The sequence below is a fragment of the Polypterus senegalus genome, chromosome 18, assembly GCF_016835505.1.
Source record: "Polypterus senegalus isolate Bchr_013 chromosome 18, ASM1683550v1, whole genome shotgun sequence".
In the NCBI taxonomy this organism is placed as follows: domain Eukaryota; kingdom Metazoa; phylum Chordata; class Cladistia; order Polypteriformes; family Polypteridae; genus Polypterus; species Polypterus senegalus.
Window position 1 is genome coordinate 1,056,682 of NC_053171.1, and position 27,980 is coordinate 1,084,661.

The window sequence follows — 27,980 nt, forward strand, 5'->3', positions numbered from 1 at the left end:
TGGGATGTGGGAGGAAAAACACTAGCAGGCACATTAAGAAAAAACAGTAAAAAAGCCCTGAACAATGGCTCTCTGAGGCTACAGAACTAACGAGGGCGGTGTCCATGAGCTTTGGGGGCATGACTACTTCTTCAATCCAAGAGCAAGCATCACTTCTTAGAAGTTTAAAGAAAATGCTTGCATTATCTGTAAATTATGACACATTCAAAGTGTCCGTTTAACACAAAAAGAAATGTGGAAGTTAATTAGCCAGAGCAAACCAGGAACCTGCAGCTGAAGCAAGTGTGTTATTTATCTTGGTGTTTTTATTTTATTTTTGTGTGCTGGTTTTCAGTTTGTTTTTCAAAAAGTAAAAGGATGCTTATGAGTGAACTTCACTGGATTGTTTGTAAGTACAATCATTTGTTTTATACATTAAAAAAAGTAAGATCATTTGTAAAGATATACAGATAAAAATAAGAAATCATAGTCATAGAAAAAAGGAAGTATTTGTATGCGAGATGCAATGCAGTTGAATAAACTGTTAGAAGGAAATGACATCAGCACAGTAAGACAAGAAATAAGTGCAGCAGAAAAAAACATTCAAGGCTGGTGTTGCTGCTCCAGGACATTAGAACTCTGAGTTCAGCTTGACATGGTGTCAGCAGTGGGATCTGGACCCCAACCTCAAGGATTGAAGTCCAATATGGATATGTATAAAGTAAACTTCTAACTACAGAATATAAAGTCAAATGTATAATGCAAAGGCTGGTTTGAATATATAAAATCCAATATGGTGTATGGAATCAATTCTGCCTAAGTGAAATCAAACATACTAAGTAAATTCTGCATACATAGTCATATTTGAAATAAATGGTTTTAACCTTGAATTGATATAGCCAAATCCATTATATCTGAATATAAACTTAATTTAAAATATTTAAGTCAAGCTTTAAATAAATGGATTGAATATTGGATATCATATTTCTTTGAGTATATAATGTCATACTTTAAATATATGGAGACAGTTATTAGATTAGATTCGATATTAGATCAGATTAGTATGGCTGGGGCTTTTTCCCAGCTGGGGCTCCCCTACACTGGAAGGACCAGGGGAGGGATCGTATCCAGAGCATCACCTACCCTGAAGCACTAGGTGGCAGCCCCCCTGGGTTGCAGCTGTACCTCAGACTCCCACAGGGCTCCATGGAAGCCAGAGTTGGGTGAGAGAAGACAAAGCTTGCCAGAAGGAGTGGAGGCAAAGAGAGTGGAAAAAAGAGAGAAGGAGTGTTTGGTGCTGGACTGGACTTGCGCTGTGACTGTGCTGTACATAAAAAAATAAAAACGAAGCATGTGTTTGCACTCGTGTCCCATGTCTGTCTGTGTTAAGGTTAGGGCGGCTAGTGCGCCCCCTGGTGATAAATTTTATCAATCGAAAAGGGGGAATCAAATGCATACAGATGCAGAAACATAAAAAGCAAGAAAACAGATTAACAGGACAGATAGTACAGCTAATCAATCAATCGATTAATCAATCCATCGATCAATAAAAATACACTTAACAAATACATTGGAGGAAGCATTGAATTGCCTGATTTCAGTGGGCAGAAAGGACCCTCTGAGGCTAGAATATTTCCAGCAGCTTACTGCAAAAATCAAAAGACCTGAAAGTCTCCTTAGGAAGTCCAATCTGCTCTGGATCATCTTGTCCAGCAGTATTGTGTTGTCAAACCAGTCCAGTTTGTTGTTTCTGTGAACTCTCAGGTACTTGTAGCTCTGTACCACTTCAATGTCCACCTCCCTGAATGGTGACTGGTCTCAGAGGCTCCTTGGTATGCCTGAAGTCCACCATCAGTTCTTTTCTCTTGCTGTTGTTGAGTTTGTTGCATGTTGTTGTCCCTGCACCACAAGATGAAGTCATCTGAAACTCTCCTCTATTCTGAGTCACCTCCATTATTAAAGCAGCCTATGATGGGCGGGTCATCTGAACGTTTCTGTAGATGGCAAGCACTGGTATTGTGCTGGAAGCCTGTTGTGTAGAGGGAGAACAAGAAGGGGGGCAGGACAGGACAGGACAGGACAGGACAGTTCCCTGAGGTGCTCCAATATTGCACACCACCATTTCTGACACAACAGTCCTTCAGTCTCAGTCACCTATTGACTGTATAAAGTTAAAAAGACTCTACCAGCTTTCTAGCAAGCACAACAGGGCCCTTTAACATTGTAATGAATGCATTTACCACACTAGTATTATTTGTTGGAGCCTCAACAAATAATGATATGGCAATAAAGTCAATTAAAATACACATTTCTGAAGATTTATTTAAGCAGCAGCTTAGGGATATAATCCATCCAACATCATATTACATCCCCAACAAAGGGTTTCATTCATTCATCCATTTATTTATTTTCTGAACAACAACAACATTTATTTATATAGCACATTTTCATACAAAAAATGTAGCTCAAAGTGCTTTACAAAATGAAGAATAGAAAAATAGAAGACACAATAAAAAATAAAGATAAGTCAACATTAATTAACATAGAATAAGAGTAAGGTCCGATGGCCAGGGTGGACAGAAAAAACAAAAAAAAACTCCAGACGGCTGGAGAAAAAAATTAAAGTCTGCAGGGATTCCAGACCACGAGACCGCCCAGTCCCCTCTGAGCATTCTACCTAACATAAATGAAACAGTCCTCTTTGTATTTAGGGTTCTCATGGAAGGACTTGATGATGACAGTCACATAGACTTCTGGCTTTCAGTCCATCAATTAATTAATTCAATTTTACGGTGATGCTGTGTAGCAAGAACAACAGGAAAAGCAGATTTTCATACAAGGTAGGCCGCTCAAAGTGCTTTACAAGATGTCACAGAAAAAGAAATAGAAGCAACAAAGTAAGAATAAAGAAGTATATGAACGAATAAATGAAATATCAAAACAGTAAAAAAGAACAAATGAATATACAAGTTGCAAGGGAAGGCTGGCAGCCCTACCTGGCCAGGACGCCCAAGAAATCAAAGGATGGGCAGCCACTTTAAGGTACTGCTGTCCCCCCCAGAACGCTAGATGGCAGCTCCCGTGGATTGTTGTGGTGGCCCGAATTCCCACAGGGTACCATGGGACTTGGAGTTCTTTATCTCAGTTTTGTTGGTTACTGCCAGGGGCTACTGTAAAAATGAAAATGGAGGAGCCATATGGCCTGGGCTGACACTTCTGGGTTGGCCCATATAAAAGGACTTGCCAGCTTCACAGGGACAAGCCTGAGTTGGGGGGGTCAAAGCTTGTTAGAGGAGGAGTGGTGACAGAGAAAGAGAGAGGAACAGACAAGGAAGAAAGAAATGACTGTGTATATTTGGTACATTTGGTGTTTGTACTGTGCTGTGTTGGTTAGGCGGGGTTGGGGCAACTGAAGAATAAATGTGTGCTGTGTTGAACTTGGGATCTATCTGTGTCTGGGGTTTGGGGAGCTGTACGCCCCTGGTGGTCCACAAATTAAATAATACAGATATACAAGTAATCGATAAAGCAGAGTCATTATTCTAGCAGCACAGCACATCTACAGAAATGAGTAGTGAATTATAAAAAAAAAACCAAAAAACTATTTTTATCAGAGGCACTGAGACTTCTGCTGAAGTTGTTTTGTATCTTTCTCTTCCTCTTCACACCCTCATCTTTTTTAGTATTTTCATTTCTGTGTGGCTATCAGTAGTACTTATGAAGGAACTGAAACTGTTCCACAAACTTTAAAGATGAAGCCCGTCCAAGATTCTGTTCTGTCTTTCAGGGCTGGTGGCAGTGGCTTCCTGTGAATATGGAGGTAAGAAACTTTCCACATTCCTGTGATGCTAACACCACTAATCTGCATCTAAAGCTTGTTTCTCCATTAGTACTCACATTATATTGCCTGTGTTAACCATTCAATTAAAAAAATCAATTTAAACCTTTCTACATCTCTTGCACCAGCTCTTCTGCTTGGCTTTTTCCTGACCAGTGGCATAGCAATCGCATGAAGCAAATGGAAAATCCCAGTGGCTCTGAAACCTGGTGGGTGGGGCCTCTAAAATAACTTCCTTTTTTAAAAAAAATCCTTCTGTTTCATGTTCAGAATTGCCACATGTACGATTCCAAATCATCAGATTTATGACAGCTCCTGTTACAAGTTCTAACAGTTCATACAGTTTCAAACCATACGGTATGCTTTAAAATGTCCAGTTGCAATCCTGTTCTTGAAACCATGAAGAGTTACTTAGTAGTAATGGAAGCGACTGGGCAGTGAGACGAGCAGCACGTTCATGGTTATACATTGCTTTTTGCAATTGAAACTGTACGCACGTGCAAAGTATGATCAATTGAGCCAGCCATTTCTGTGTTAAGTAAGCATTAATTTTTGTTTTAATTAAAGTGCATTATTCACATATCGTATATACTCACATATAAATTGGGTCTTCAAACCTGAAAAATCAATCATAAAATCAGACCCCGATTTATATGCCTGTTCAAAAATGCCATACTTAAATTTTTTTTTTTACATTTTCCTGCCTCCTCCAATCTCGCACCAGTTTCGCAGACACATCGAATTTTGTTGCAATTATTTTCACCGCTTCAACAACTTTTAATTTAAAACCAGCTTGATATTTTCTTCTGATCGAATGCTCCATCGTTGATAAGGGATGCTCTTACGATAAAGGAGTATGAGGGTGTGAGATACAAACAATTGATTTTCGGAATAGTTTGGGTTATCACCATGTGGTCACGTAGGCACAATACACGGTGTGTTCCATGGTTACTCTCTCAGGTGGGCGTTAGTATATCATAATCTCTTGGACCAATAGCATGAGTTTTCCACATTCGACTAATACAACAGACATTATAAAATACCGGAAATCATATGTTAAAATCAAGCCCCAACTTATCCGTGGGAGAACTTAAATGCGAGTATATACAGTGATTTGTAATTACATTGGGTTATCAGCAGTGCAGTAGAAATAATATGTACAATGCATGCAGCACATAATACAAATGTCCACTCAGTCATGTTCACAGTTGAGCAGTCGCTGCTTGACATGAGAATGTGATTAACAAGGATTTTCTAATTTATCTCTCTGATATTACAGCAACATTTTTACAAATTGTAACTCATATCATGTGAAATACAGTAATCCCTTGCTATATCGCGCTTCGACTTTCGCGGCTTCACTCTATTGCGGATTTTAAATGTAAGCATATCTAAATATATATCACGGATTTTTCGCTGGTTCGCGGATTTCTGTGGACAATGGGTCTTTTAATTTATGGTACATGCTTCCTCAGTTTGTTTGCCCAGTTGATTTTATACAAGGGACGCTATTGGCGGATGGCTTAGAAGCTACCCAATCAGAGCATGTATTACATATTAACTAAAAATCCTCAATGCTATAAGATATGCTTCCCGTGCGGTACTCGATTGTTTGCTTGTCTCTGCCTCTCTCTCACCCTCTCTGACATTCTCTGCGCCTGACGGAGGGGGTGTGAGCAGATAGCTGTTTGCACAGAAGCTGTTTGCCTAGTGGATACGAACGCACCTTTAAGAAATGCCGGCCGATTTATCGCGGTGCTTCCAAAAACACACTTATTGATTTTTTGATTGTTTGCTTTAATCTCTCTCTCTCTCTTTCTCTCTGACGTTCTCTGCGCCTGACGGAGGAGATGTGAGCAGAGGGGCTGTTTGCACAGAGGCTGTTTGCTTAGAAGATACTGACGCTCCTCTAAAAATGCCGCTTTATTGCAGTGCTTCGCAAACTTAAAAGCACACGTATTGATTTTTTGATTGCTTTTCTTTGTGAGCGCTCTCTCTCTGAAATTCTCTGCTCCTGAAGAGAAGATATGTTTGCATTCTTTTAATTGTGAGAAAGAACTGTCATCTCTGTCTTGTCATGGAGCACAGTTTAAATGTTTGACTAAAGGGTGTTATTTCATGTCTAGAGGGCTCTAATAATGTTAACAGTGTGGGAGAGTTTATAAGGGCTTAAAATATATAAAAATAACCATACAAACATATGGTTCTACTTCGCGGATTTTCATCTATCGCGGGGGGTTCTGGAACGCAACCCCTGCGATCGAGGAGGGATTACTGTATAGAAAATACATCTTGCTATAATACAACTCTTTATATGCTTTCTGTCATTAATATTACCATACACATTAATGAAAATGGCTTATACAACAATAAAGAGTCCACTTCTCTTGAGAAGCCACCCAATAAAGAATTCGTGCAGAAGTAGTTTTAAATTACTTTATATTAAATGTCCATTCAAATAAATAAATAGCTTACAAGTATTTTACCCAGTACTTTGATTTTAAGTGGCCTTGTACTTCAGAACAGGTCATCCACCTGAAGTTAAGCATATTTGGGCCCAGCCAGTACTTAAATGGGAGACCATCTAGAAAAAGCTTGGGTTGATGCTGGATGAGGTGTTAGAGAGTCCAGTAGGGGATCAAAGTCCCACAGCAATGACTGTGACATTGTGATGTTAAAATGGTGCCATCCCTCAGGTGAGACATAAACCCGATGTCCTGACTCACTGTGGTCATAAAAGATCCCTGGGCATCCTTTATAAAAAGCATGGCATATCTCGATGTTCAGGTTAAATTGTCCACCATGGCCTAGTCATTCTAAATAGCTAATCATCCCTGTCTTGAGAAAGAATATTTAGAATTAAGGTGCGTAAGTCTTTCCAAATAATAAAAGTATGATGCTAATAGAACTATAAGAAGCGTGACACTTATGTATTAAAAAAAAATGTGCTAAAGCTAACTGAACAAATGTAATCTAATGCAGATACTAAAGCTATAAGAATAAAATTTCTTTATAACTAATGCAATGTACTGAACTAACCTTTATGTAACCCTTGATATTTTATAAGCAATGTGCGTGAAAAAAAGTATAAGGAAGTGAGCATTGTCTAAAACCGCTGAGTTGCATACACCCTATAACCGTTAGGACGAAATATATAAGGTGTTGTCTGGCACGGGTAAAATGCGTGTTGAAAGAATTCTCACAGTCCAAAAGTTTGTTTTAAAATAGTGAAAGTTAAAAGAAAATAATTGACACAAGAATAAAGGAAAAATAGTTACACACATAGAATAAAAGGCAAAAAACATGGAAAAATGTATCTTGTATGAACTTAGCTTTTCTTGAAAACCTTTAGTTATTTCTGTACTTAAAAGTTCTTAATTTCTTCTTCTATACGCCTTAAGCGTACAGTACTTCACTTAAATAAACAAGTTTTCTTTACGTGTTACTTCAAACATTCAAATAGCCCGTAGGCTATCAAGCATGATCACGTGCTGTCACGGTTAAAAACTGTATGCCTCTACACCTTATACAAGGCAAGGCTGTCACTAACTAACTGGAGAATATTTACTCTAAGCTCTTAGAAATGGCAAGAATATACCAATTCAATTGTGCTTATGGGGGTTATAGGAACCTCCCATAGATTATGCATTGGCATCTAATAAAATATTCATGAATCTTATAGAACTAGTAAAATGGCTCTTACACTTGCTATAACTGGTCTTATGTATGTGTAAGTTAGTAGAAGTGTATTTGTTAAAATTGTGAAAATACTGACCACTTTTTATCTGTAAAAAACAGTGTTTTCTCTGCATGTACAAACTCAGGATGTGGACAAGGGCTACAGCAATCCATGTAATAACCTCAAGATGAACTGCTATGTTTTTTTTTATTCTTGTCAATCAACTTGAGTATAAAAAGGAAGTCTCTCTTTCCTGCTGGCAGGCTGATGGCCTGTAGCACACTAGAACGTGACAGGGTCTGCAGCCTCCTCTCACCAAGAATAAAAGAAATTGCTTTTTACTTTTTATTGGTGTCCGCCTTCTGTTGTTCTCGATTTCAGCGACCACAGTCTCTAATTGTCTGTCTCCCTCTCACCACTTTACCACCTAAGAGCTCATGTGTGGTGAGTATACTGACACAAAAATGGCTGCCGTCACATCATCCAGGTGGAAGCTGCACATTACTAGTGGTTGAAGTGCCTCTTCGCTCATTATGTAAATGTGTTTTGAGTAGTGAGAAAAGCACTACATAAATATAAAGAATTATTATCACAGCTACAGATGGTCCTTATGCTGTTGGCTACCCAGAATTCACATGCTTTTATATAGTGACCTTGGAGCTACTATCTATTTTTTTACACCAGAGTTTAATTGGGTAGTTAAGTAACTTCTTCTTCTTGTTTTTCTTCAGCTTTTGGCTGCTTCCATTAGGGGTTGCCACAGCAGATAATGTTTTTGCCTCACTTCCTGTCCTCGTCATCTTGCTCTGTCAAACCCATCACCTGCATGTCTTCTCTCACCACATCCTTAAACATTCTCTCAGGTCTTCCTCTTTCCTGGCAGCTCTATCGTTAACATCCTTCCTCCATCCTCTGCCCACTCAATCCAAATCTCAGCATCTTTAACTCCGCCACCTCCAGCTCTGTCCTCAGTGCCACCGTCTCCCACCCACATAACATTGCTTGTCTCACTAACGTCTTGTAGACCTTACCTTTCAGTCTTGCTTATATGTGTCTGTCACAAATAACTCCTGACACTCTTCTCCACTCATTCCACCCTGCCAGCACTCTCTTGTTCACTTTTCTTCCACAATCCCCATTACTCTGTACTGTTGATCCAAAATATTTAAACTCATCCACCTTCTCCAACTCTACTCCCAGCATCCTCACCATTCCACTGACCTCCCTCTCATTTACACACATGTATTCTATCTTGTTCCTTCATTCCTCTCCTCTCTAAAACATACTGTATCTCCACCTCTCCAGGGACTCCTCAACCTGCTCCATACTCTCGCTACAGATCATAATGTCATCAGCAAACATCATAGTGCATGGTTAACCATAAATAATGGAAGACATTTAATTTTGAATGATTGATTAATCCTTTGGAATCCATTTCATTTTCCACTTTTATGTATTTAATATGATGCATATAGTATAGTGCATTCAGGTATTTGTTTTGTATACCCATCAATTTTTCAAGTAGTATGTAGCGCAATTGCTTTTGTTGGCGGTTTTGCAATTTTTATTCATACACTATTGCAAGGGGAATTCATAGGAAACACTGAAAACGTTTTTACTCAGAAAGTAGTTTATCAGGAAGTATTTTATTCATTTCAAAACTAAAAGCCAACAGTGCCTTAGATGAGTGCACCACCAGTATCTTCAAAATAGGTCACCTATAGGGTAGCACACCAAGGGAGATCCACATCTCCTGCCCTGGATCATTCTTTGGAAATAGCTGTAATATATACCCTTGAATCATCACACATTATACATGGTGTGGGCTTAACAAGTTATGTGTTAGTTTTTAGGTGATTCATAGAGATCTGAGGAATGGTTCCTGTTGATGGAATAAATACCACAAAATGTACGTAACATAATGAATACTGATAAGAGGAGACTTTTGAGAATCAGAAGGTGAGGTAACTGGATATAAAACCATATTTCTATATTTGTAGGGCAAGGAAAGGATTTGAGAATTCCAATACAAAAGAATTGTGTATATAGATTTCAAATGATTTTAAAATCCTTTAATAATAGAGTTAACTGAAAAATCAACATTTATTTATTTTAAAAATTGCAGCTGTTGTCATTACTTCAGTGTTTATTTTTCATTTTCTTCTGATTAATAAGTTTCATATTATCATATCCTTCTAACTGTCATACATACATGCATACATAAATCTGATGATAAATACTATATGACATTTATTCATTTAGCAGATGGTTTTACCTAAAAAGGTCAACATAATAGATAGATAGATAGATAGATAGATGTTAGGGACTTTTTGTACCCTGAATAGGGACCATTTGTTACTCATAAGGATCATTTGTAACCAGGAAGGGATCTTTTGTAACTTATGGACTTTTTGTAACTTGGGATAGGGATCGTTTGTAACCTGGCAGGGACAATTTGTAACTTCCTGTCTACAGAATAATGGTCAGAATAACAAAGTGACGCATAATATTTACATCTTCAATGTATTCCCTCCTCTGAAAAGATTCATTTTGTGGTTTTAAATTATTAAAAGAGAGTTATTGTAGAAGATTGCCATAAGGCATCTGTTATAGATAGATAGATAGATAGATAGATAGATAGATAGATAGATAGATAGATAGATAGATAGATACTTTATTAATCCCAGGAAGGCATACCTGTAATTGAATCTTGTTAACATCTATCTATCTATCTATCTATCTATCTATCTATCTATCTATCTATCTATCTATCTATCTATCTATCTATCTATCTATCTTAATGTACATGATGCATTCTTTAAAATAGGTTATATGATCTGGATGTTGTGCAAGCACATATTTGTACTTAGCAAACCTACTTAACATACTGTAGTGTACCTGCACTTCACTACAATATCCCGTTACATAACTACGATTGCCCCTCTGTCATGCACCTCGACATACTACACATCAAATGAAAATTCAGAGTCTCGTCTTTCTGATGATATAAACCATTTTGACACACAACAACCACAGCACTGATACTAAATCCTTTTTTACAGAGAAGTAAATACTTTTAAGAGCTGACTTTTCCTACCTTTGACTACCTTTGAAGGCTTTCTGCAAGTCAAACATCAATATTTCCAAGCAGTACTGATCTCATTCTGTCCGTAAGGCTCCAGGGAATATAATCCAGTAAAACGATTAGGTCCAAAACACACGATAGATCCTCAAAGGGACAAAAACTCCAGAAAACGTTTCTTAACTTGAGACTAGCTCTGACATTTTTTTTCATTTCTATTGGTCATATCAGACGTAATTTGTTTCTGTCGGCAATAACCATGCTAAAGCATGTTACACGGAAGTGTTAGATTCTGATTGACACCTTGGCCAATTACGAGGGGTCTGGGGGGTGACTGGCACCTCGTATAGCCAATGAGTGTCACAGACAGCTGAACGATGACGTACAACTCCAAACCCTGGTAGAATCTACCAGTTTGATTGGACGCTGTGAGTGACACTCCAAACTTACAGCCAATGAGCAGCTGAGCACGCCGATATGTAACTTGCCATGCCAACTTGTAAACAAAACCGATCGGAGCTGCGCGAAGCTGGCATTTGTGCCAGTCTGCAGACTTGGTGCGTGGTTGTTTATTGTGATTTCACCAAGTTTTTTCACATTTTTAATATGGATAAACGTACAGATAAACGTAAATACACTCTCGATGAAGTAGCAGAGGCATGTACGCAGCGTGACAGTGATGAATCGGACCAGGAGAAGCCCTTGTGCTTTCTGCCTGCTAGGGATTGCTACAATCAGTGGCACATGGAAAAACGCTGAGCTGTGTTGTAACAGTTTGTAAAAAATGTATATAGTTTGTGTGCATTTTATTAAAAAAAAAGTAAAAAATAAAATATATATATATATTTTTAGCCCATAAGACTTGTTTTGACTATTTTTATATTGAAATGTGTATTTTTTATTGTTTTTATTATGGAATATGAATTTCCATAACTAATAGAGTGACACTGTATGTAGATATAGATTCCTTTAGGTGTAAGCTTTCAGTAGAGCCCTCATTGATATCTGTGGGTTGAAGCATTCAAAAGTTATTACACTTTTTCCATACGTTCCAAAATGTGGATAATGGATAAACCATAGGTCCCTCTAAAAAGCACCTGGACATGCCCACATAAAAACTGGTGTAAAAATGTCATTTTGACAGGTATTCTTTTCAAATTTGAAATGTGAGTAGTCAACAAGTTATTCTGTTGGTACATAGTGTGTTTCTGTCCCCACCTACCTACTGCAGCTATAGAGGCCTTTATTTTCACAAAAAAACTTAGGCAAGAACAAAAAAAAACATTTTTTTCTGTGAGTTCTAATGTGCATAACTTTTGACCAGTCACACCTACAGTGATTCTGACTACTAAAGGTGAAACTAGAGAATGTTACCTTTACAAAGAGACCAAACATGTGTTTATACTCCAGATAGTTCAATAACAGCAATGATTCTAATTTGGAGAGGTCGAATTACAAGCGATTTAGCAAAAATGACCCCGCTTGATAAGGAGTTTTAAATAAGATCAAAATTTGCTTCCTATGAATCGAAGCACACACTGTTGAATTAATGAAACATAATGTAAGAAAATGTAAAGTATCACATGTAGAAAAATGGAAATGCTACAGCTTAGAAACACAGTGGGATATCTAAAAATGAAATGTAACTCTTCTGAGAAGGATTTAGGAGTCGTAGTGAATTCTACACTGTCAACTTTCAGACAGTGTTCAGAAGCTATTAAGAAGGCTAACAGAATGTCAAATTTAAAAGTGCCCTGATGTGTGGAGTACAAGTCCAAGGAAGTTAAGCTGAAACTTTATAACACACTTGTGAGGCCTTATCTGGAGTACTTTATGCAGTATGTGTTTCCAGGCTACAAAAGGGACAGTACTGGAAAAAGTCCAGAGAAGGGCGACGAGACTGATTCCAGGGCAACAGGGGTTGAGTTTAATGATTTAAGGTTTAAGATTAAAAGAGCTGAGCCTTTACAGTTTAAGAAAAAGACAATCAAGAGAAGGCATGATTAAAGTGGTCAAAATTATAAAGAGAATTAGTCCAGTGGATTGGGACTGTGACTTTAAAATGAGCCTAACAAGAACAAGAGAACAGAGGTGAAAACTTGATAAGGGTAAATTTCACACAAACATTAAGAGGTTTTTCTTGACACAGATAACTACAGACACATGGAATGAGTGACCAAGTAGTGTGGTAGACGGTAGAACTTTAGGAACCTTCAAAACTCAACTTGATGCTATTTTGAAGGAATTAAGTGGATAGGATTGGAGCACTTTTTTGGGCTGAATAGCCTGTTCTTGTCCCTATTTTTTAATGTTCTAATGTGTTGTAACAGTAATCTCTTTTCTTTGACAAGATCAGTACATTAAATGGACTGCACTAGGAATGTGTTACTGCCTTGGATACAACAAAACACACACTAATGTACACAGCGACACTAGGACACAACCCAACATCATAATCAGGACAGCAGAAGCTTCTTTGTTTGCACATTTTTCCTATAGGATTTTTTTTATGCTTGCTTGAGAGGTTAGAATATCTGTGCTTGATCTGCACGATGGATGCACGCCTTGCATTTCTGTGGGCTACCACAGCACAAGGCTTAATGACTTCCATATTTCCCCCGATATGAACACTGACAGTTTCCTTGTCCTTTTACTTGATCGCAATTATTTTGCCTTTGTGTCATGCACCTACCATCACACCATGGTGGAGCTTCACATGGCAAAATTCACCAGGTATATCATGATAATTCATTCATACAGTGCCATATGCATCAGTTTCACTATTCATTTCCAAATCTCGTGATCAATTCACATTGTATTGCTCATATTGAGCAATGGTTCAGTTTCATGTTTGTTCTAACACTGGCTTTATGGCTTTTCATTGGCCATTGTGTTTTTGGTGGAAGGCTCCGCCCTACTCCTAAATACCATAAGGTGGCAGAATGCATAGAAGTATTCAGGATATTTTGAGGTGTGATGATATTTCATCCACTAGATGGGAGCAGAATACTGTCCAAAGAGTTATTTGGGCTTAACACTTTAACGACAGATCATTACACATCATACCAAGTCTGACTCACGTTTAACACTAGAATCCTTGAAGCCAACGAAAAAAGTCGTAATCTAGGGCCACCTTAAATTCCTTCGCATTACTCCTTATCAGCGTCTTTGTCTTCAGATGTGTCGATCGGCACTGGCAGCAGGCAGCCTGCTCACTCATCCTTCCATGGGGGCAGCTGAAGTCAACTCAAACACTGAGTTATCTGGAAGTGAGGTGTTTAGAAATGTATATGGTATAGAATACATTATTATTTGGGATACATACTGTACATTTCATGTGTGTTCCCAAATGTCAAGAAATGTTGAACACATAACTAGAACAAAAACCACATGATCAGATGTGTTAAGAGTGAAAATACAAATGCTGGGACTGCTACTTTAACAAAAAACTCACTTTATTCAACTGGTTTACAGCTGCAGCTTTGTTTGGCTCAGCAGTTTCATGACAACGTGGAAATCTGTTCTTTCTCTTACAGAAAAACTGAAGGTGATACTAAAGATCAGAAATCAGAAGGGAGCAGTTGACATTGGTGACCCAGTGACTCTGGATTGCAGCATTGGCAGTGACTTACCTGGTTGGAGATATCGCTGGTACCAATGGAGTCAGATAGGATGGCGGAATGTTACTAATGAGATCTCTGGGGACACTTACACAATCCAGTCTATGTCTCAGTACAACAGTGGAGAGTACTGGTGTTGTGCTGCCAGAGATGATCATCCTCATTACGCAGAGTTCAGCAATGCTGTGACGCTGACTCTTCAAGGTGAGTTTGTCCAGCCCGTACTGAAAGAAATAGAGGCTCTGCGTTCATGTGGGAGTTTCTAAGATTTATGGTAGAAAAACATTACTTGATTTAAGAAGATTAACTATTTGAAATAAGAGTTCCTTGTATGGAAAATCAACTGAAACTGAGAAAACGTCGTGGAGAAATCTTCAGAAAAAACAAGTAGAGTCTTCAGATAGGCAATCAGAATGAGACTTTATTGCACAGCATAGGAAGCCACTGCAGAGCACATAAAGCCTGTTTAATGAAGTGAGCCCCTTGCTTTGGGTGAGCCTCAAATTTATTACAAATCATATCTCAAAATATTCCCCCTTCAAACAATTTATTATCATCTGCTTTTCAGGGTTTCTCATGATAATGACCTCAGTCAGCACCTTTTTTAATAACAATCACGTGGTTTTGCGGACTTTTTCATAGCAATACCTTTGCCCCGTGGACTTTCCAATAACACTCTTCTTTCTAGTAGACCTTCTCAAAAAAAAAATTCCTTCCAAGTCAAACTTCTCATAACAACCATTTTGGCTTGAAGGGATACCAGTGTTGCCTCACATGTACTTTGCTATTCTGAAAATTGGAGAACAGTTCCATGAAGAAACAAAATTTAAAAAATTCTTAATAGTAAAATGGTGACACAAAGAACAGTCCAATGATAAGGAAAGCAGATTCTTATGTGCTGGCCTGCCGATTTTCCTCTAAGAGGTTCCTCCGGAAAAACTGTCCCTACCTTTACACCCTTTAAGAATGAAAACATAAAAGCAAGGAATTGAATTTTAAATAGAAGCTCACCCACATTCACACAAATTAGAGCAGCGGCTGTGATTGTCTATTTTCTTTTTCTTTTTACAACTAGAGAAACCAAAGGCAACACTGGAAATGAAGAATCAGAGGATACCTGTGTCTGCCGGAGACACGGTGACCCTGGACTGCAGCATTGAGGGTGGCTTTACTGGCTGGAGGTACATCTGGTACAAACTGAACTGGACAGGAGGGAGTGATTTACTTAATGACACCACTGGAGAGACTTACACGCTCCAGTCTGTGACTCAGTCTGATACTGGAGTGTACTGGTGTTGTGGGTACAGAGATGGACTTCCTCAATCATCAGAGGACAGCAATGTTGTTATACTGCATGTTCAAGGTGAGTGTGAGACCACAGGAGGGTTAGCAGTGAGCAGTGGTCCTTCACAGGCAGACGTCAGATTTTACCTACTCTTCTTTTTAATTTTCTTTAAACTATTTGACTCACCATGAAGAAATGTGCAATAAATAAAGCTGATAAAACCAGTATTTCACTCAGCCTGAAAATATCAGTTGGAATTTGATCTGTAAATTGTCTATGACATTCTTGGTTCTCTGGATGCCAGACCAATCTTTTGCCAAGCCAAATCTTAATCCTAACACATAGTCAAAGAAATACAGGCTGATGTTTTAATACTGAAAAAAACAGTAATTAAAGCAACCACACATTGTTTCAGGGACTACTGGTCAAACTTGGATAAGGAGGAAGTGCATAGAGCAAGCTCTATACGTAAGTCCCGGTGATGTCATACATAGTAAAATTACAGGTTGTTTGCAAGTAACGCTTAAGTAACACTGCCACAAAATGGTGATGATCAAAATATAAAAATTGCGTCAGGGAAGGATGAAAAAATTACCAAAAGGGAAATGAAACAAAAAATGAATCTCAAGAATTAATTTGGTATCCCAAAACACCCTTATCTTTATATATAATACACTACAAGGGCTGTTCGTTTATCTGTCCAGGATTTTAAATCACCTGTAAATTACAAACCGTTTGAAGTATTGACCTGAAATTTGGTACACATATACTTTGTGACATCTGCTATTCGGTTTGGAGTGATAATTGACTTCCAAGGTTATTCCTCTTTTTATTTTTATTTTATTGTAGAATTAACTTTCAGCAGCAGCCAGCAGAGCGGCTGTGCGGCACATGTGTACGGGTGCCGTTCTCATCCCTACCACCTTTGCCATCACTTCCCCTACCTCTTCATATCTTAAATCATTCTTGAGGCAGATTGAAAACTTAAGTGTCAGATTAGGTGAAAAATTAAAGAAAACGTACTAAGTAATTGCAACACAAACACTGACTTAATCAGTTTTAACGTAAAAAGATTCCAATGAAAGAAGAGAAAAAGTGGCCACTAGGGTGGAGAAAAGAAGAGCTGCTCAGGAAGCAGCAAGAGCATCAACCTCTGAGCAAATGAATGATAAACATACAGAGAAAGAGGATGAAAACTAGGAATGCTCAAGTCAAGTGTATTCACTGTACGTTATTGTGCAGTGCGCCGTTACCGGTGACAAAATAATCACCTCGAAAAATGTTTCCAAAAAAACTGTGAAAAATTATAAACAAAGAAATTATAAACACACAGTTGTAAACAGTCCAGGTTTGATGGAGAACTGCTGGCTCCCTTGTCATTTACACCTCACAATTAACTCTTTCAGAGCAGATGTCGACTTTTGTTGAAATTCAGGGATTGTGGACAGTAATCAGCTCTAAACGGTGACAAAATTCACCACTACGTTTTAGCTCGACTCTCTTTGTTAGAAGGAAAATTAACTTCATTGATTTGACCTCAATTCCCTGCGTGTGCATGAGTAGCGAAGAGCAAACAACCTCTAAAATAGCATCGACATCTGGCGAGAGACCAGAGTGAATTTGCAAAGCAAAATCCTTCATGGATGACATATTATCGCTGAATCACAGTCTGACTTGTGGAACTCTGAGTTTGATGCAAGTGATCTGGACATGGAGATTGAAAAAGAAAGTGAGGTACCAGCATCAGCTGATCGGTCCCCAGCTGAAGGTGGTGCTGAACACGTTCATGTAGCTGATGCACCAACTGCAACATTTGCCTGGGAGGACCATGACTTACAATGACGTGAGGTACAAAGCAGATTGTGTCGCACTGCAACTGCCACCACCACCCACCTGCCACACCAAGATAGCCAGGTAACCGGCCTGCCATGCAATCCTGTTGGCCATCGAGCTGCCCCCATGTAGCTGCTGCCACCAGAGACGTCAAACAGGCATTAAGGTTTAGTGTCTCTGTCCAATTATGATGTTCCTCTAGCTAAGAAGACACATTTTTCATATCCTAAAAAGTTGAAAAACAATTACAAATGTGAACATAGTAGAGGAGGCAGAATGCTATTATACTGATTTACCTTTTTTAATTTTATTATCCAGTTATTATTATTGTGTGTAAACGTCTGAACTTTAGAACCTTTTGTGAATGTGGAGCAAAGCAAATGCTTATACACTGAATACTTACTTACTGCCGACATTCTACTAACTACTGTTGAAAAAGATGTATCAACGAATGTGTTAAGAATGACAAAATGTGGGTATTTAATCTACAAAATTTAGAAGTTTTAGAGCAGAAGGTTTGTTTGATCTGGTCAGCTCCATGTTGCTGTGTGTACATCCGATCTTTATTTCTATACAGAGAAGCTAAATGTGACTCTAAAGATGAGGCATCCGAAAGAATCAGTTCACATCGGTGACAAAGTGACTCTGGAGTGCAGCATTGAGGGTAACATAACTGGTGTGAGATATCGCTGGTACAAATGGAGCTGGTCAAGCTGGTTGAATGAGATCAATAATAACACTGGGGACACTTTCACAATCAAATTTGTCACATCATCTGATGGTGGAGAGTACTGGTGTTATGCAATCAGAGCTGATCATCCTCACTTCGCAGAGTTCAGCAATGCCATGACACTGACTGTTCAAGGTAAGTGAATGACTACTGGAGGTTCAACAGTGAGCAGAGGTCACTAACTGTCTAGCAGTGACTGGAAGGAACAGGGGATCTTGTCTCCATGTGACTGCTTGGTAGCTTTAGGAGAGGGAACTTTAAAATGATGATGTTTTTAACTGTTTGAAATTAGAGATTTCTTTACGAAAATAAATCAAAACTGAGAAAACTCATTTTATCAGGGCCGAACTGCTAGAAACAAAAGCCGTGCACATCCTTATTGGTCAGTCTGTCTCTCAACAAATTAAAAGAATCTCGTCCCTTACTAAAGTTTTTTGATTTCTTTAACTCTATTTTTTTTAACTTTCCCTTAAATGCATCTTTAATATTTGTGTGTCAGTCCACACATAACATTTTGGTTTTTGTTCTCACTGTTGTGATGTGTCTCATTGTGCCTTTGTAGTGTCTCTGTCCACTTGAGCTCTTTCTCCACCTAAGGATAAAGGTGTTGGTCAAATCAAAAATTTGAAAATTATTGAGGAGACACAGTGCAATTACACTGATTTTTGTTTGAATTCGTATTATCCAATGTGCGTGGTGTCATTGTGTGTAAAGTTCTGAACATTAGAAAACTGCTGTGTGAAACATAAATTAACAAGTATGAAAATGTATATATGGTGTAACATTCAGGTGCGTTCGTAGACTTAGTTAGTTTATTTTGAATAGTGGTGCATTTTTTAAAATTCTATTTGCTTCATCAAAGAGTTTCTTATCACAATTTTGTTTATTGCATATTTTTGCGTCAGTGTTTTCTTTCTGTCCCCATGTAAATCTGATTTTTTTTTACAATTAGGGAAACCAAAGGCAACACTGAAACTGAGGAATCAGAAAAAATCTGTGTCCATCAGAGACAACGTGACCCTGGACTGCAGTATTCAGGGCGGCTTTACTGGCTGGAGATACACCTGGTACAAACTGAACTGGGCGGGAAGTAGGAATATAGTAAAAGACATCACTGGAGACACTTACACGGTCCAGTCTGTGACTCAGTCTGATTCTGGAATGTACTGGTGTAATGGCCACAGAAATGATCCTCTTCAATACTCGGAGCATAGTAATATCGTTCCACTTATTGTTCGAGGTAAGTGTGTGACTGGTAGGGCGGAATGGTCACTCATTGTCATGCCATCATTTCCGTTTGGGTTCTCAGTAGCTTTAGGATAAGAAAGTTAAGCTCAGTGAAGCTTAAATGACTTTGTTTAACTAATCAATTTACATTTTGTCATTGGATTTCAGCTGATGTCAACTGTTAGGTTACTCACATGCTACTCTTAACATCTTTTGAGCTCATTGAATGATCGTGCAGCAATACACAACAAGAAGTACTAATAAACCCAATACTTACACCATATTGGTTACAAACATCTTGGAAATGAGAAGCTCAGTTTTTTTTTTCTAAATTCTCTATAAAGAATTCTTTGCATTTATATAGCACTTTTCTCACTACTCAAAGCACTTAGCAATTGCAGGTTAAGGGCCTTGCTCAAGGGCCCAAGAGAGCAGAATCCCTTTTGGCATTTTATGGGATTCAAACCGACAACCTTTCGATTGCCAGTACAGATCCCTAGCCTCAGAGCCACCACTCTGCCTAGAAAGCTCTTGTTTTGTGGTGGCCATTTGTGTTGGTAACTTGAACCCGGAACTGTTAATAGTCATAGACAAACAAAGAGCTGGGCAAATGAAGACACACACATAGTCAAGGGGTGGTGCAAAGTGCTTCAGGTGTTTTAATAAAAAATTTAAAAACAAAAACAAAACGAAGTGTTCAGAAAGTGCTGTGCAATCTTCACAGTGTTGGTGGAAGTTAAAAGGTCAATAAATAAACAATAAGTGATCCATTAAAAACATGTTAGAAAACTGTCCTATAAAAACTCACAAGCCCTGATGCTTTCTTCTAAAAACTGATGGGATCCTGCAGGCAGAGGAGACGTCCTCCCAGCAGGCACAGACAGCCTTAAAAATCCCAGTTTGGGCCCCTGCTGCCACTAGAGCAGTGAACCAGGCCAAGTCTCATCCCTCTGACTGCCGCTGGCACTCCTCAGCCTCCTCATGATCATCGGGTCACTGAAGCTATATGAAGACATTCAGATGGAGTGACCCTCTTCAGCCTCCTTTGAGCGTCATCCGTATGCTCCTCCTTGGGGCTCTCTACCCGGCTATCATCTTTCCTTTCACTTTAACCGCCATCTGTCTTTCTGTCTTGATCTCCTTTCTTTTACTTGCACACGCTCCCCTTTTTAACTTGCTCTGATGTGCAGGTGCTCTAATTGCCGACTTCAAGCTGTGAATGAAACTTCTGCCTGACCCGCTTATTTTTGCACATAAATGCACGATCAGCCAAGCACCCTAATCAACCTCAGAACGGTGCATGCACATTCCCACTTGCACCTGCGTCCACCTGGAGCCTGCACGCTCAAGGTCATTCATTTATTTTTTTAAAAAGAGACCTCACTTATCACACCATTTGTTCTTTAAATTAAAATTTTGCTTGGTCATCAGGGTTTCATGAATATCAGCAGAGTTTCTTTGCAGCCTTTGTTGATTTTCATAAAGCATTCGACTCAGTTGATCGAGATGCCCTGTGGGACATCCTGAGACTTTGTGGGATCCCCTCAAAGCTGCTGGATATCATGGTGGCTGGCCTATACACTGGTACGATGAGTGGTGTGCAGAGTGGAGGGAGAACCTCTGTGTTTTTCCCAGTTGATTCTGGTGTTCATCAAGGGTGTGTTCTGCTCTTGCTGGTGGTGCTGTGATCTTCGCAGAGTCAATGGAGGCTCTGATCGGGGCACTTGAGAGACTGAGCGAGGAGTCTAAGTGTCAGGGCTTGCGAGTGTCCTGTATAAAAACCAAGCCTTTAATGACCTTTTAGGCACGGTCATCAGCAGTGTGTCTGTCTGCAGAGAGAGTGTCGACTTTGTCGAGAGGTTTACTTACCTCGGCAGTGACATTCATGTCTCTGGTGACTCTTCCTAAGAAGTCAGTAGACGGATTGGGAGAGCATAAAGGGTCATGAGGTCGCTGGAAAGGGGTATGTGTCAGTCTCAATGTCTATGCAAAAGGACGAAGGTCGAAGTCTTTAGAGTTCTGGTGCTTCCTGTCTTGCTATATGGTTGCGAGACATGGACTGTATCCAGTGACCTGAGACGAAGACTGGACTCCTTCGGTACTGTCTCTCTTCAGAGAATCCTTGGGTACCACTGGTTCGACTTAGTGTTGAATGAGCAGTTGCTTAGTTATGGCACTATGGTCATATGGCACGACTCCCCAAGGGTGATCGAACTCACAGGATCCTAATTGTTGAGGACTCTAGCAGCTGGACCAGGCCAAGGGGACACCCACGTAACACCTGGCTGTGACAGATGGCCATTTTCGTAGAGTGGCACTGGGCCACGTGTCTGCCTGTTGCCAACTGGGATCCCGAGCTGCTTTGTCGTGTGATGGGTGCGGCAACACATTGTACCAGTGCATGCTCCCCAACCTGACCTGACCTAACCTGATCAAGGCTTCTCTAATACTCTGATTGAAATGTTACCTCCTGGGCCTCTGCTTTAGTTGTTTTATTAACTAAATCCCTTTTATTAACTAATCCCTTCGGGATTAATAAAGTTTTCTGATTCTGATTATTAGATTAAGAAAAAGTGGAAGCTTCTTATAAACCAAGTTAAAAGCTCTCTGTTTCAGTTCTTTTCCCACTCATTGACACTATGAAATCTCCTTCATGAGGAACACACAGTTAGTGGAGTTTTTAATATCACATCATCAAAGGGCACACAGAGGTGACAGTGATGATGGACACAAATTCATCTCAGCAAATGCATAAATATATCGTGATGAAAAGTTAGGTGGGGCTACATGATGATTTGTGTTAACCAAAATAACTGAAAACAGTCTGTCATGTCCAACATTTAAGGCAACTGCTTTTATGTACAAACTAAAGCTGAGAAGATGGACCGAACATCCAAACTCAATATTTAAGTGCAGTGATTTCACATTACTTGCAATTGTTTTGTCCAGCATAGTAGGTCTTCTGAAGTGGAATCTGGACTTGATAAAGTTTTTGTTGCTTTGTTCCATGAGCAAATGTCACCTAATGCCTGGTCAGACTAAACAGACTCCACTCATTTGGACTGGCAGCACAAATGTATGGACGTCATTCATCTTGTAAATTCTTCTTAGGCAGTTTTGAACCGAAGTGTTCCTAGTATTGTAGCCCTAAAACGATTGCTCTAATCCACTGAATGCTCCCATTTCAGTATTCCTTTCTCCCACTGACTAATTCATTTTCTATTTGTGTTGTAGTTAGACCAGCTGTGGTCCATCCATCCATCTTCTTAACCCACTTATCCAGGACACGTTCATGGGGCAGCTGGACCCTGTTCCAGAAATCAATGGGCACAAGGCTGGAATAACATTTGGAGAGGATGCCAGCCCATCATTGGGTGAAAACACACATGCACACACACACACATATCAGGGGTTTTGTCTTTAGACCATGTGAGGAGCACCCAGAGGAAACCCACATGGATGCAGGGAGAACATGAAAACTCCAAGCAGGGAGCACCCTGACAGCAGCACCTTGCCAGCCTTTATTGTGGTCCACTGTCATAAATATTAGTTAGTTGCTTACAATTCCTGTACAGTGCAATGCAGCTAGAATAGCTAACTAACCATCCATCTTGCTATCAGTTTCCAATGATGTTCACTATGATTCATTATGGTCATCTTTCTTACATGTTATCTTTTTACTTTCCCTGATAGACATGGCTTCTATCAGGAGGCAAAAATGCAGATATCCTTCTGGATCCTGTATTTTGTATATAAAATACACATTAAAGGTGCCTGAGATAATAGAACAATTACACAAAACATGGCTGAGTCAGCAAAAGTGTAATGATGAGGCAGGAAAATTCTTATAAGTTGGATTGATGCTTTCATTTTACTGAGAGAGGTTGAAAAATCATCATCAGATGACTTAAGAATGCCAATACAGGGATTTAGAACAGCAGCTTTAGTCTTCCATCTCGAAATCCTAATGTAAATCTGATCTGTCTTCCACACAGGGAAACAAAATGTGATGCTGAAGATGAAAAATCAGAAGGAAACAGTTTACACTGGTGACAACTTGACTTTGGAGTGCAGCACTGAGGGTGACTTATCTGACTGGCGATATCGCTGGTACCGGTGGAACCAGGCAGGCTTGTGGAATGAGCTCAAGAACATCAGTGGAGATGTCTACATGGTCCAGTCTGTGACTGTGTCCGACAGTGGAAAGTACTGGTGTTATGCTTTCCGAGATGATCCTCCTGAGTACTCAGAGTTCAGCAATGCTGTGACACTGACCGTAAAAGGTGGGCATGTGACAATAGGAAGGTCAGCAGTGAACAGCAGTCTGTGTATTAAGCAGACTAACAGCTTTTTAAATGGTAACTTTTGAGTATCAATATGTGTTTGTGTAATGTGCATGAAAACAGTACCAACAAGATTTACAGATTATAACTTGTACTATCTATCTATCTATCTATCTATCTATCTATCTATCTATCTATCTATCTATCTATCTATCTATCATATACACCTGTTGATATTAATATTGTTCATATCTTCTCTAAATTATGACTTTGTTATGATTAAATTTAGATTGAATTAGGACATTAGAACAAATTTGGATGAAGACAGGCCATTCAGCCCAACAAAGCCAGTCCTATCAACTTAATTCTTCCAAAATAACTTCAAGGACCCTAAATTCCTACTGTCTACCACACTACTTAGAAACGTATTCCACGTGTCTGTGGTTCTCTGTGCGAATGAAAAAAATCCTTATGTTCGTGTGGAATGTACACAAGTTATCAAGTTCTCAACTGTGTCCCTGTGTTCTTGATGAACTCATTTTAAAGTCACATTTTCAATCCACTGGTTCACTTCAAACTGAAAAGGCTCAGCTCTTTTAATTTTTCTTCATAATTCATCCCCTATAGTCTTGGAATGAGCTTAGTTGCTCTTCTATGGACTTTTACTGCTGCTTCAAAGTGTTTTTTGTAGCCTGGAGATCAAAACTGCACACAGTACTCCAGATGAGGTCTCACCAGTGAGTTATAAAGGTTCAGTATGACCTCCTTAGACTTGTGCTCCACACATTACGGCACTATATAACCTGACATTCTGTTGACCTTCTTAATGGCTTCTGAACACTGTCTAGCAGTTGATATTGTCAAGTCCACTTTGACCTCTAAGTCCTTCTCATGAGATGCGCTTTCAATTTTCAAACCTCCCACTGTGTTTTCAAACGTAACATTTTTAATTTGTACGTGTAATACTTTACATTTACGGACATTAAATTTTGTCTGCCACAAATCTGCCCAATCCTGTATGCTGTCCTGGTCCATGTGTAATGAATCAATGGATTTGTGATTACCTGCAAATCGACCTTTCTTGGTATCATCTGCAAACTTAACCATATTATTACTTATATTCCGATCAGTATCAATTATATATTTTAAAAATAGCAGCGGCCCTAGCACTGACCCCAGCTCAAAACCACTCTTAACATCAGCCAATACTGATAAGGTTCTTCACACCATCACTCTCTGTTCCCTGTGTCTGAGTCAATTTTGCACCCATCTACAAACAACACAACACCCTAAACACCTACTTCTTTTAGTTAGATACCCAACCACACATCAAATGCTTTCTGAAAGTCAAGCTAAATAACATCATATGTTCCTCTTTGATTATAGCCGTTTGTTGCTTCCTCATAGAATTCCAGCATGTTGGTAAAACACAACCTCCCTCTTCTGAACCCATGTTGATTGCTCGGTAAAACTCATGTCTTTGCCAGGTGTTGCTCAATCTTCTCCTTAATTTCTTAAAAATTCTACTTAAAACTTTCAAAACTCGACTTGATGTTATTTTAGAAGAATTGAGTGGATAGGACTGGCAAGCTTTGTTGGGCTGAATGGCCTGTTCTTGACTAGAATGTTATATGTTCCAATTTTCTAATGTTCTAACACGTTACGCGATATTTCATGTATTCAAACACTACAGCAGCATATCCACGAATAGAAGTTGGACAGTACTGTGTGTGTGACTGATTTAATGAGACACACATAAACAGAAATGTTAATAAACAGTACGCTCTCACTAAAGTTTGTGGTGTATGTCGACATTTTAGATTGATGTTGTGATCTGAAGTTGGACAAACTCAGACTTGAAATATCAGCCCAGAGTTTCTAAGTTGGAAATCCAACTTAAGGGGACTTCCAATCGAAAATTCCAACTAGGAACTCTGAAATTCTAACTTCCCACTTCAAATGGGACGCAGCATTTGGTGACACGATGAAAGAGGAAATGCGGATGTGAGACACTCAAGGAGGAGTAAAGGCAGGTTCAAAGACAGAAAGTAAAAAAGCAGACAGGAAGTGAGAGAGGCGCCTTGAAAATAATGACAGCATCAGAGACAGGCATTACAGGAACGTCGGTGAAAACACATTCAGATACACATGAATAACAAGGAAACACACTGAAAGTACGTGTTGGACAAAAAAATACCAAATATTTTTAAATTGTGGCTAATTTTAAAAAAAAAAAATCAATTGGAAATTAAGCATTAGTGGTCTAGAACATTTACTAATGTTTTCATTTTTCATTCTCTCTTAAATTCTCTCTTAATACACTTTGGTAACAAACATTAATGACAAGTTTCACTTTGGTCAAGAAATCCACAAAGACTAATGGTTCTAGAAAAGTTAAATTCCACTGTCAGAAAATATTTTTTGTAAAAATTGATCGATTTGTATGAATGATTACAATAAAATTAATAAAAAATTAAAAAAAATATATGGATAAGTTACATAAAAAAAATTTGGACGTGAATATCCAAACTATTCTGTAACATTTCAGTAATTATTTACCGCTCTGATGCTGATCTTTCTGATCATAAAATAGGTCATTATGATAGCAATTGACAAAAAGAATTCATAGTTAATTGCAGAATTACGGTATTTTAACGTTCCTCTAGAGTGCCTCTTTCTCTTGCACGATTTGGTTCAAAAACTAATCAGCATATTGTTATCTCATAAAAAGGTTAAGTTTTGAGTTTGGTATTTTTCCATCCAGCTGTTTTAGCTCCAGATCGTCCTCAAGAAACTGTGATACATGGACACACTCAACCATCATCAGGATATCAATGTTTTCAGTTTCAGGGGACCCTAAAACGTAGAGATCTGTCAAAAAACAAATATTGACAAATCTAAAGCTTTTGCTCCTCCCCAATAGATGATAGGTTATGGTCGGAAACGCTGCAAAGCAAAAATAGTAAAACACTAAAATAAAAATCCAAGAAAGACTTAGAGGAACAATTTTATTCAGGTTGACTGACAGTCATTAAGAAAAGGCATTAAATATGGTCATAAATTTATCAACAGACCCCCAGTTCATTTAAGTGGTATTTATCTGTGTGTTTTCTCCCTCTCTGGAAAGGAGCTCCTTAGTTATCAGGTAGCCATAATTGATTTTGTGGCTGATGTTTATAGTGGTGCCACTAATCTTCATTTTTTTCCTGAAAACATTTCAATGAAATATCTGGTGGTTACATCTATGCAAAGGTGTAATGGAGAGAAACACTGAATGAGGCGAAAATGATACTGAATAAAGGATTTTCAGATTATCAATTTTTAGGTTTTAGTCAATCAAAACAATAACAGTAACACTTTTGTCTTTTCTTTCAGTGGATTTTTCAACAGGAAATGTCATTCGACTTGGATTTTCGTGTCTGGTGGTAACTGTGCTGCTGGTCCTCGTGAGTGAGTGCTTCTGGATCAGAGTTCTTTCCGCCTGTACATCCAATGAGGTTGATAAGATATGTAACTTTGAATAAAACTGAAGCGCCTTGTATTTGCAGATATGACTTATCTGTGGGAGTGTCCGACATAACACAAAGGAACTTTAATCTTTTATTATTTTTCCTTCTACAAAGATTATCAATTTGCTAACGTAATGGAGGAAATCATGAAGACATGTGCCACAATCCAGAATCTCTGCCACTTTAATGGACATTTTACAAATTCGCCAGGTTGTTATTTTCTGATGAGTAAAAAATAAATTGAAACAATAATTGATTTCTTTTAAGTCTATTAATTATATAATTGAATGCCAGAGGTCAACTCCCTTTGTGCAAAAAAAAAAAAAAAAGAAATTAGCATCATGTAAAAAAAGTTAGTGCCTCCCCAATGACTACCTCAGCAAATTTTAACAGGCAAACAGTAGATCTTCATGCAAATATTGCATACAGTTAAAGGTAATACACTTGAAAAATGATGCATACGAGCCAATTTGTCACATGCAAAAATTAAGTCCACTCCTTCAATTATCACCACTTGAAATCAAATTAGAATCAGGTGTTCCAGATGAGGTGCCAAAGGTTAGCACCTTCTTGTAGATTATGCAAATGTACCCTGCCTTATTTAAACCACATTGCTTTGATGTTCTTTGTACTGTTAGTATTTGTGGTGTCATCATGCCAAGATTAAAAGAGCTCTCTAAGTATATCAGAAAGAATGTTGTGTATGCCTAGGAGTTGGCAATGGATTTAAAAAGATAACCAGATTATTTGAAATCAATCATTCAACTTTAAGGAAAATCATCTACACAATTTATAACGACTGTTAATATGGCCATGATTGTCCGGCCCTGAAAATTGTATGATACAAAAAGAAGTCTCCAAGAACTCATTCATTTCATTGTGGGATTTGTAGATATCTCTTGAAACAGCTGGTGT

General features: G+C 38.6%; 1 protein-coding gene across 2 annotated transcripts; it reads left to right on the forward strand.

Annotated features, from left to right (window-relative positions):
• The first annotated feature begins 260 nt into the window (after positions 1-260).
• LOC120518876 (Fc receptor-like protein 5) lies at positions 261-27,317 on the forward strand. Of its 2 annotated transcripts, XM_039741880.1 has the most exons (8): positions 261-388; positions 3,767-3,799; positions 14,115-14,402; positions 15,274-15,561; positions 17,894-18,181; positions 18,999-19,286; positions 23,269-23,556; positions 26,932-27,317. In XM_039741880.1, exons 1-8 carry the CDS (start codon positions 358-360, stop codon positions 27,078-27,080), a joined length of 1,653 nt encoding a protein of 550 aa, XP_039597814.1. In that variant the 5' UTR covers positions 261-357; the 3' UTR covers positions 27,081-27,317. The 2 variants fall into 2 exon arrangements, with proteins under 2 accessions (XP_039597814.1, XP_039597815.1); XM_039741881.1 differs by lacking the exon at positions 17,894-18,181.
• The last annotated feature ends 663 nt before the right edge of the window (positions 27,318-27,980 follow it).

Bases quoted from the DNA above. Each gene is read 5' to 3' on its own strand.
- LOC120518876 (XM_039741880.1), top strand. From the start codon at position 358: ATGCTTATGAGTGAACTTCACTGGATTGTTT. The intron at 3,800-14,114 runs GTAAGAAACTTT...TTTCTCTTACAG, and splicing joins GGCTTCCTGTGAATATGGAG to AAAAACTGAAGGTGATACTA. The intron at 18,182-18,998 runs GTAAGTGAATGA...TTTTACAATTAG, and splicing joins CATGACACTGACTGTTCAAG to GGAAACCAAAGGCAACACTG.